The sequence below is a fragment of the Anoplopoma fimbria genome, chromosome 22 (assembly GCF_027596085.1).
Source record: "Anoplopoma fimbria isolate UVic2021 breed Golden Eagle Sablefish chromosome 22, Afim_UVic_2022, whole genome shotgun sequence".
NCBI lineage: Eukaryota > Metazoa > Chordata > Actinopteri > Perciformes > Anoplopomatidae > Anoplopoma > Anoplopoma fimbria.
The window spans coordinates 13,460,456-13,471,434 of record NC_072470.1 but is presented as its reverse complement, the minus strand read 5'-3'; the positions used below and the strand labels follow the sequence as shown (position 1 = coordinate 13,471,434).

General features: G+C 43.1%; 1 protein-coding gene across 2 annotated transcripts in view; it reads right to left on the bottom strand.

Moving 5' to 3' along the window:
* Window positions 1-1,010: 1,010 nt before the first annotated feature.
* Window positions 1,011-10,979, bottom strand: part of pnpla4 (patatin-like phospholipase domain containing 4) — a 10,756-nt gene continuing 787 nt past the window's right edge. Inside the window, exons 1-8 of one of the 2 annotated variants that reach the window (XM_054623979.1) lie at window positions 10,716-10,979; window positions 9,880-9,974; window positions 8,204-8,339; window positions 7,807-7,872; window positions 6,999-7,151; window positions 2,407-2,582; window positions 1,962-2,068; window positions 1,011-1,853 (exon numbers count right to left, since the gene is read on the bottom strand). The exon at window positions 10,716-10,979 is cut by the window's right edge and continues 14 nt beyond it. In XM_054623979.1, coding sequence (XP_054479954.1) covers window positions 2,451-2,582; window positions 6,999-7,151; window positions 7,807-7,872; window positions 8,204-8,339; window positions 9,880-9,974; window positions 10,716-10,895 — 762 coding nt within the window. In that variant the 5' untranslated portion in view covers window positions 10,896-10,979 and the 3' untranslated portion in view covers window positions 1,011-1,853; window positions 1,962-2,068; window positions 2,407-2,450. Of the gene's footprint in view, window positions 1,854-1,961; window positions 2,583-6,998; window positions 7,152-7,806; window positions 7,873-8,203; window positions 8,340-9,879; window positions 9,975-10,715 lie in introns of both variants that reach the window. The other variant, XM_054623980.1, reaches the window with a different exon arrangement.

Genomic DNA, 10,979 nt, shown 5'->3' with positions numbered 1-10,979 from the left:
CATTCTACTCAGCTCCCTCTAAATGGTATGCACACAAAATGTGGTGTTTTTTTTTTTTTTTATACTTTAGTTTTTATTGAGTTTTTAGCACATCTCAACTACACATAGTAAGATCAACTTGCAGATGTTAATTCAGTGCAGATAAAACAAACATACAGTAATGTACAAACAATTATAACAAAAACAAACAAAGACGGAGCCTGTGGGAAAACGTGTTTGTAGATAAAAAGATGAAATACATACCTATGTAAAGATTAAGCGCAGCTCAAGTAGCTGCCTTACACTTGAATGCAAACAGACTGAGCCAGTGTCCTTAAAGTTCGTCTAAGTAAAGTATCCACTTCTGCCATCTCTTAGCATACAAATCTAACCTCAAACGTATCACACAAGTCAGTCGTTCCATTGTCCTTATTTCCTGAATGACATCAAACCATTGTTGCTGTTTAGGTGAATCAGGTTTATACCAGCTTCTAGTTATGGTTTTCCTTGCTGCTGTAAGGAGTACCTTTACCAAGTATCTGTCCCTCTGTAGAGTAACCAGTGAAATGAAAATGTGGTGTTTTTAGCTGCATGGGTACATCATCAAGCACACTTCCAAGCTTGCACCAAACTTCCACTTCCAGGTTCCAATTCCAACATAGGGAGTCAATGGCAGCCACATCAAAGGAAGGTCCTAGAGACTCACGGATGGTACCAATCGATCTGCAATGGCCTCATTAGTGGGCATAGAGACCAATCACAAGACAGGAAGCACCTAGGGACATGGGACCACTTCCAGCCTCTAGCTTGCAGACCAAGCTTCAGCTCTCTAGCTCCCTCTGTTGTCGAAATATGAGCCTTCAAAGTGCTTCCAAATTCTCATCTATGACCAGACATCATAGATGATAATTTGGAAGCACTTCCTAACCCTTCATAACACACTTTTCGAAGCACATACAGACACAGAATTTACTTTTCAAATTCAATATTTATTTTCAGAACATTATTATAAACATTATTAGAAACAGTATTAGAAAGATAAGAAACATTATTAGAACATTTTTTTAAACATTTTTGAACATTCAAGGTGCAAAACTGCTGACTTTAACATTTATATTAAAATTAACTGACATGGGAACGTGCACAAACAGGGTTTCTTACAACTGGGTGTCTGCCAGACACCCAGGAGTCTGCTCAACCGGGTTGTCTGCCAGACATCCGGGACTCTCCTCAATGACGGTCCAACACCTTCCCAAGATCCTTGGCTTAACTGGGGTAATGTTCTCGGTTTTCACCTGAGGCACTGAGGCCTGTACAGGGAAATCAGTGGAAGGGTCAGTTGGGAACAATTAGGGTTTTGCAGTCAGTAGTGCCCTCATCCAGGCGGCGGAGTACAACCCGGCACTTCACCATTGGAGGTGTATCTAACGGGAAAGATAAACTCCTCTTTGCAGATGGGCAGGGGTGAGGCGGGAATATCTTCAATCACTTCTCTACGCTTGGACGTAGTGTTGCTTTTGGCATAGGCTTTTTTTTTGTCCTCGGAAGACAGTGATGACTCACTAAATTCAGTTTCGCTGCGCCTCCTGTTCCTCATGTGATTCATCAGTAGACTCTTCAGCCGAGTCTTCCTGACTAGGGTCTTCCTGACTAGGGTCTTCATGACTAGGGTCTTCCTGACTAGGGTCTTCATGACTAGGGTCTTCAGATTCGTCATGACTTGCCTTCAGCAGGGCCTCCATTCTCAGTTTCCTGGTCCTGAACCCTGTCTCCTTATCTGGCAGAGCCACGTAAAATCGTTCGGCGGTCCGGACGTCATGGCACATTGACTTGGCCACCTGCTCCTTCCCCTCCGCTGTCAGGAATCGGTTGGCCTGCAAAATAAGAACAAAAGAATAAAACGCTTGTGTTTTTCTTTGTAGCCTAGAAATTTTGACCGTCAACATGAGAAAGAACTTGAAGTTATGATATGAACTGCTTACTTGGGTGGAGACACTGCTGCGACCCTTATTAAAGGTTATATCCCCCTTCATTCCAGCATCCTTCCAGGCCGCTCTGAGGTAGTCGACTGGCTTCTCGATCTGGCGGCCTTCGAAAGTGTGAAATACTAGAAAAGCACTTTACAAGTAGAGTCCATCTACCGTTTATAATGAGATGGATCAAGCAGCAAAGGGCTGTTTGTCAATCATCTCCAGACAGAATGTCCTCAGAGCTCAAAGGTCCTGCACGTTATCGGCACCTCTTTGTCTTCATCGTGTTTAGGAAAGCAAAGTTAAATGTAGAAGTCTACAGACATTATATGGACTTAGTTAAGTTAGTAGATTTCACCAAACAGACCAACAAAGGAAACACTCACTGTTGATTTTTTGAATAACTATTATTTAATAAAAACTAAAATCCCAGGGAATAAATCAAATGAAGTGTTACTCTGCTGTCTTGGAGTCAGTTCTTTCCATGATGACTTGGGACCGTCAGCTGGTCCAGTCCTCCCTCTTCAGGAAGCTCACAGCATCACTGAAGCCTTCTCCACATAAAGACTGCATGCTGCAGCTCGACGGAGGGAACAGAGCCCGGTTCAGACGTTTGATGTTCTCCACGGAGAACTGAGGGAACCGAAGGAAACACTCCATTTACATCTGTAACTGTGAGACACTGTTTGCACTAAAAGTAACACAGAGTATTTATTTATAAAGAGAATTAAAAACGGATATAGACCGGCTGTGTGTTCTCAAACATGTTCAGGACATAAATCACAAATACTCGAATTGAAACAGAGTTGGTTATCATGAACTTCACTGTACATTTTATTTATAAATCAGCTGTTTTTACATTTAGAGACTTTGTAAACCTGAAACAAGACAAAATATATTTAGTGATTCAGTAAACCAAGTTGAACTTTGTATGATTACAAAACAAAGAATAGAACAAATACGTATCAACAGATAAAGGAGTCAATTTGTGAATGGTGTACAAAGAAAGTGAAAATGTGTAACACTAAACAGTTAAAAATATATATGTAAAATACAAGGATTAACTAAGTAATGACATTAGTGTGCATTCAAATGTCTATTTAAGATCTCTGGGGACGTATAAGCCTATGTGGCAGGAACTGAATAACACAAAAGGATACGCCTACTTTAGGATTTATCTAAAGCTGATGATTATTAATCTATAAGCAGGAATATTTAAGTGCACATTCATATTGAAAGAAAAAAAAAACAGTATAATCACAGATGTGGATTATATCTCAAGAGGACGTCAATGGAAGAGAGGTCATCAGAAGGTCAAAGACCAACATGTCCCAGCACGCTCATCATTACATATCTGTTAAAGTATGTTATTCATAACTGGGTGTTATTAAACATGTGAGCTCATCATATCTGTTAAAGTATGTTATGACCATTTCTGTGAGTAGATTTATGTCTTCAGAAGGAACCAATGGTCTTTGATTTGTTTTCAAAAGAACACATAACTGCTGACAAAGGTAACACAGAGAACAAAGGCTGTGTGGGCTCATGGGGGGGACAGAAGCCGGTTCTGGAAGTTCCTCCAGCTCCACCCCGAGATGAGAACCATCAGTACAGGAACCTGACTCTGAACCAGAACCTGACTCTGAACCAGAGTCAGGTTCCTGTAACCTGACTCTGTAAAGCTCCTTTCTGGTTTAGACCACAGGAAGCTCTCTACACTCCATGTCACACACACACACACACACACACACACACACACACACACACACACACACACACACACACACACACACACACTGATGGTAGACGCTACCATGTAAGGTACACACACACACTGATGGAAGACGCTACCATGTAAGGTACACACACTGATGGAAGACGCTACCATGTAAGGTACACACACACACTGATGGAAGACGCTACCATGTAAGGTACACACACACTGATGGAAGACGCTACCATGTAAGGTACACACACACTGATGGAAGACGCTACCATGTAAGGTACACACACACACTGATGGCACCATGTAAGGTACACACACACTGATGGAAGACGCTACCATGTAAGGTACACACACACTGATGGAAGACGCTACCATGTAAGGTACACACACACTGATGGAAGACGCTACCATGTAAGGTACACACACACTGATGGAAGACGCTACCATGTAAGGTACACACACTGATGGAAGACGCTACCATGTAAGGTACACACACACTGATGGAAGAGATGCTGATGGAAGATGCATGTAAGGTACACACACACTGATGGAAGACGCTACCATGTAAGGTACACACACACACTGATGGCAGACGCTACCATGTAAGGTACACACACACACTGATGGCAGACGCTACCATGTAAGGTACACACACACTGATGGCAGACGCTACCATGTAAGGTACACACACACTGATGGAAGACGCTACCATGTAAGGTACACACACTGATGGAAGACGCTACCATGTAAGGTACACACACACACTGATGGAAGACGCTACCATGTAAGGTACACACACTGATGGAAGACGATACCATGTAAGGTACACACACACACTGATGGTAGATGCTACCATGTAAGGTACACACACACACTGATGGTAGACGCTACCATGTAAGGTACACACATTGATGGCAGACGCTACCATGTAAGGTACACACACACACTGATGGTAGACGCTACCATGTAAGGTACACACATTGATGGCAGACGCTACCATGTAAGGTACACACACTGATGGCAGATGATGAATTTTACATTTCCAAACATGGGACTTTTATTTTGACACTCTGAATACTCCAAAATACAAATGTGTCAGTCACTGTCAGTTGTTATTATTACAGACCATTGTTTTCTACATTTGTTTTTGAGTGTGTATGTAGTCTGAACAGGTGCCACTGAAATGTATTAATCACTGTAAGAAATAATAGACCAATGTGTTTTGAATAATCTCAAATTCTAGAAATGAAGCCCCTTTAGGTTTGTACAGCGCAGTGAGAAAGTCCGTTACCTGTCCACCATGTAAGGTACACACACACGCTGATGGCAGACGCTACCATGTAAGGTACACACACACACTGATGGCAGACGCTACCATGTAAGGTACACACACACTGATGGAAGATGCTACCATGTAAGGTACACACACACACTGATGGAAGACGCTACCATGTAAGGTACACACACTGATGGAAGACGCTACCATGTAAGGTACACACACACTGTGGAAGGTACACATGTAAGGTACACACACACTGATGGAAGACGCTACCATGTAAGGTACACACACTGATGGAAGACGCTACCATGTAAGGTACACACACACTGATGGAAGACGCTACCATGTAAGGTACACACACACTGATGGAAGACGCTACCATGTAAGGTACACACACACACTGATGGAAGACGCTACCATGTAAGGTACACACACACACTGATGGATGGCAGACAGCTACCATGATGGAAGACGGTACACACACACTGATGGCAGACGCTACCATGTAAGGTACACACACACTGATGGAAGACGCTACCATGTAAGGTACACACACTGATGGAAGACGCTACCATGTAAGGTACACACACACTGATGGAAGATGTACCATGATGGAGGTACACACACACACTGATGGAAGACGCTACCATGTAAGGTACACACACACACTGATGGAAGACGCTACCATGTAAGGTACACACACACTGATGGCAGACGCTACCATGTAAGGTACACACACACACTGATGGCAGACGCTACCATGTAAGGTACACACACTGATGGAAGATGCTACCATGTAAGGTACACACACACTGATGGCAGACGCTACCATGTAAGGTACACACACACTGATGGAAGACGCTACCATGTAAGGTACACACACTGATGGAAGACGCTACCATGTAAGGTACACACACACACACTGATGGAAGACGCTACCATGTAAGGTACACACACACACTGATGGCAGACGCTACCATGTAAGGTACACACACACTGATGGAAGACGCTACCATGTAAGGTACAGACACTGATGGAAGACGCTACCATGTAAGGTACACACACACACTGATGGAAGACGCTACCATGTAAGGTACACACACACTGATGGAAGACGCTACCATGTAAGGTACACACACACACTGATGGAAGACGCTACCATGTAAGGTACACACACACTGATGGCAGACGCTACCATGTAAGGTACACACACACACTGATGGCAGACGCTACCATGTAAGGTACACACACTGATGGAAGATGCTACCATGTAAGGTACACACACACTGATGGCAGACGCTACCATGTAAGGTACACACACACTGATGGAAGACGCTACCATGTAAGGTACACACACTGATGGAAGACGCTACCATGTAAGGTACACACACACACACACACTGATGGCAGACGCTACCATGTAAGGTACACACACACTGATGGCAGATGCTACCATGTAAGGTACACACACTGATGGAAGACGCTACCATGTAAGGTACACACACACACTGATGGAAGACGCTACCATGTAAGGTACACACACTGATGGAAGACGCTACCATGTAAGGTACACACACACACTGATGGAAGACGCTACCATGTAAGGTACACACACACTGATGCCAGACGCTACCATGTAAGGTACACACACACTGATGGAAGACGCTACCATGTAAGGTACACACACTGATGGAAGACGCTACCATGTAAGGTACACACACACACTGATGGAAGACGCTACCATGTAAGGTACACACACACACTGATGGAAGACGCTACCATGTAAGGTACACACACACTGATGGCAGACGCTACCATGTAAGGTACACACACACTGATGGCAGACGCTACCATGTAAGGTACACACACTGATGGCAGACGCTACCATGTAAGGTACACACACACTGATGGCAGACGCTACCATGTAAGGTGTTTCCTGCCCATCAGGACTCCAAACGATTGTATAATATTTATTAAGATAAAACCGGAACCCTTTTGTATGTCGGTCCACCATTCTCAGACCGTTGTGATCACATGTACTCACCATCACGTTCATGTTGGCCAGTCTGAGCTGGGTGTTGAAGCGCCCCCTGTGGACGGGACACACGTCCTGCAGTCCAGAGAAAGGAGACAGAGTGATGGTGCGTCCCGTGGGCAGAATAGGCAGGCTGTCAGTGAACCCTCCATCAATCCATTTCTAATCAAACACAAGCAGAAGACGGTCGGTTGTACAGGTCAGAGAAGGACTCGTTATTAATAACTGTGATATTTAAAAATGAAATACTGATGTGTTAATAATACACATATAATATCATTATGTGTGTGGCTCCAACCATTATCATCCTGATAGAGGGAAACATAAATGCTGGATTATTAAAACCTTTAATAACTGTTACACGTCCAAATGTCTTCTGGCTGAAAACATTACATGAATTTTACCTGACATTTAAAGAATTGTTTTTATTTATATGTAATTACAATATTTCCGTCACTGTCAGAAATTGTGGATGTTTTTTTTAAAACCTCAAATTTTAGAATGAATTTTACATTTCCAAACATGGGACTTTTATTTTGACACTCTGAATACTCCAAAAAACAAATGTGTCAGTCACTGTCAGTTGTTATTATTACAGACCATTGTTTTCTACATCACCTCACATTTCTGAAATAAATCATTTCAAATGACACGCGGCCTTGATGCTTTGTTTTTGAGTGTGTATGTAGTCTGAACAGGTGCCACTGAAATGTATTAATCACTGTAAGAAATAATAGACCAATGTGTTTTGAATAATCTCAAATTCTAGAAATGAAGCCCCTTTAGGTTTGTACAGCGCAGTGAGAAAGTCCGTTACCTGTCCTCTAAACTCCACTGGTTTGAGTCCAGCATAGACGGGAACAAAGCTGCTGGCCAGCAGAGCCTAGAAAGGAAACACAAGAGGTCTATTTACTCAGGAAGTGTTCACTCTTTGACCCCCATGATGAGTCCTCAGCAGAGTTCACTGGACATCTAACATGAGCAGCACTTTATGTAAAGGTCACATTAAAGGGAGACACCGCCCTCTAACCTTGTTAGCACAGGTACTAAGTGAACTTTTCTACTTACACAAGGATGGACTTTGTTAGAGCCATTTTGTGGTCGGCAGTAAAATAAATCGAATCAAACACTAAGCTGTAGAATGAAGGAAACCAAGCATGTAAAATAATCAAACACGTATTAACTGTAAGTGTTTATGTGTAGAGAGCGTGTACCTTTATGAGCTCCTCCCTGGAGGTGAACCTGGATATGATGTGGTTCCTGCCACTTGTGTAGTGTGTTATGGAGACGTGGAGGCGGTCAGAGGCCAGACGGTGAGCCTCACTGGGCAGGATGTCTTCTATCCCCTCCCTGGAGAGAGAACCCACACTGATACTTATTATTCTGCTTTTTAATGCTCACGTCCCCACAGGGCATCATAAGCACTGTGCTTTAATGTAAGCATCATCATCTGTTGACCATATACAAAATCAGTAAAGCAGAACAATGAAGGACGTAACAATGAAGGATGTAACAATGAAGGATGTAACAATGAAGGACGTAACAATGAAGGACGTAACAATGAAGGATGTAACAATGAAGGACGTAACAATGAAGGATGTAACAATGAAGGACGTAACAATGAAGGACGTAACAATGAAGGACGTAACAATGAAGGATGTAACAATGAAGGATGTAACAATGAAGGATGTAACAATGAAGGACGTAACAATGAAGGATGTAACAATGAAGGACGTAACAATGAAGGACGTAACAATGAAGGATGTAACAATGAAGGATGTAACAATGAAGGACGTAACAATGAAGGACGTAACAATGAAGGATGTAACAATGAAGGACGTAACAATGAAGGATGTAACAATGGAGTCTTTACTGACAACATGGAGATTTGTTTCTAAGCTTGCTCGACTGAAGGGCAACACACACTTCCAGCGTGTAATTGAATTCAAATAGCATGCACACTTAATCAAAACACACACGTAAACCAGTCCTGCTTCAGCTCTCAGACTGCCGAGGAGAAGCACAGAGGAGACTCTGTTTGGCCTGAAGGGCCGACGTTGATCTTCACTTCAGGGCTAACCCCATCTCTAAACCCAGCAGATGAGGACATGTGACCTGATGTTGTGTGTTGGGGAGCTGTAGAGTTTATTCAGAGACTAACTGATCCTACACTTATCATCTTTACTGCTCATATCTCCTCTGATCAGAGACGTATCCATATTGGACTGGACATAGTCTCTAATGGGACTCTGTCCAACACGTGAACACCTGGCTGGAAGGGATAGAGCCCTAAAGCATCCCCTGCTTTATGGTCTGTTTGACTCTAAATGGAGCATCATTTACTAAATGAACATCATGCTGTATTGAAGAAGACTTGAAACTAGAGATTGAGACCATAAACTCATGTTTACAATGTTTACTGAGGGAATAAATCAAGAGAGAAGTAGAGTCATTTTCTCATAGACTTCTATACAACCAGAGGAGTCGCCCCCTGATGGACAGCAGAGAGAATGCAGCTTTAACACATGAAGCAGTGACTTCCCTTTAAGAACCGGAGGTTGCTGCCTGTTCCAAAGCAAATGAATGCTGCTGCTGGGTTTTTCATTTTACATTGAACACTTAGTTATACGTAGAGAAGACATGGATTCAAATAAATAGACAAAAAAAAGATAAACATATTCAAGCCAAATGCTAAAATCACATGCTAACACCTGATGAACCCTTGGTGGACAAAGCTCTGTGTGCAGGACAAGAGTTGTACAGCCGGTTTTCAATTAAATGGACTCACAGGGACAATGCAGATATAATGTTTACCATGTAAGTTTATTACAAATCCTGTATTTTGCTACAGGTGTGGTACGACACAGTGTTCAGTGTCATGTGTAATTACCGCAGTGTGAGCATGAAGTCGTATCCCGGGGTGACAGCTCCGAAGCGCTGCTGTCTCACGCTGTCAGCAAACCTGTACGTGAAGTCTTTACAGTCCTGGAGAAGAGAACACACACAGTGGTGACATCACGCCTCATTCAGCCATGCTGCGTTCATGAAGGGTTATTATTATTATCACTAGAACCATATTCACATCTCAGTATGTTGGACCGTTGGTAATCTGTGTCTGGACATAACCTGGAAGACGAACTGAAGGAAGCAGATATTGTAAAACGAGGAACAAAGAGAAAGAACTGTGTGTTGCACTAATGTGTTTATCATGATACAAATGTAAGAGATACAATAAACTGTTGATCCTTGATTTAGTTTCTTCTCCACAACCTAAAATACCACAATGATGCAACTAAACCTGTTTTCTGTCAGCATGTCAGCTGTGTGTTCATTCAGTTCAGGAGATTAAAGTCAGTCCAGTGGCCTTTGACAGTCTTTGTGGATATAACATGACTGAGAATCCTCACAGATACATTTATGAAGCTATGTCTTTATTTAAAATCCAAATGAAGCTATCCATGTATTCTTTAAATATTATCATCTTCAGTTGTTACTTTATACATTTTTTAAGAGCCAGTAAGTGTTACACATTAAGAGGATACATCTTTACTGTTGAGTATCTGAGAACTACAGAAGAGGAAAGAATACTGCTGATAGTAAAACTATAAGTTACTGTCAGACATCCTGATTTCACTGTGATGCTAAAAGATGTTTCTCTGGTTCCTCAGTAGACCCCTCTGAGACCCCTCAGGTTCCCCCGACCCCCCCGAGGAGGCAAACACTGACCTCCAGCTTCTCAGGAGCCGTGAGCAGCACAGCGGCCACCAGGGCCCCGGCCGAGGCCCCTGCACAGGCCCCGAGGGAGCCCAGCAGCTTGTCCCCGTGGCGGAGAAAGGCCCCCACAGCACCCAGGTGGTAGATCCCCAAGAAACCACATGCAGCAAAGGACAGGTTCAGCACGGTCATCTTCAGCAGCTGCACACACAGACGGGACTCCCAGCATGCAGTAGGGCTGGAGGACCCCTGTTTGTTCTTCAGACGGTAGTTTGT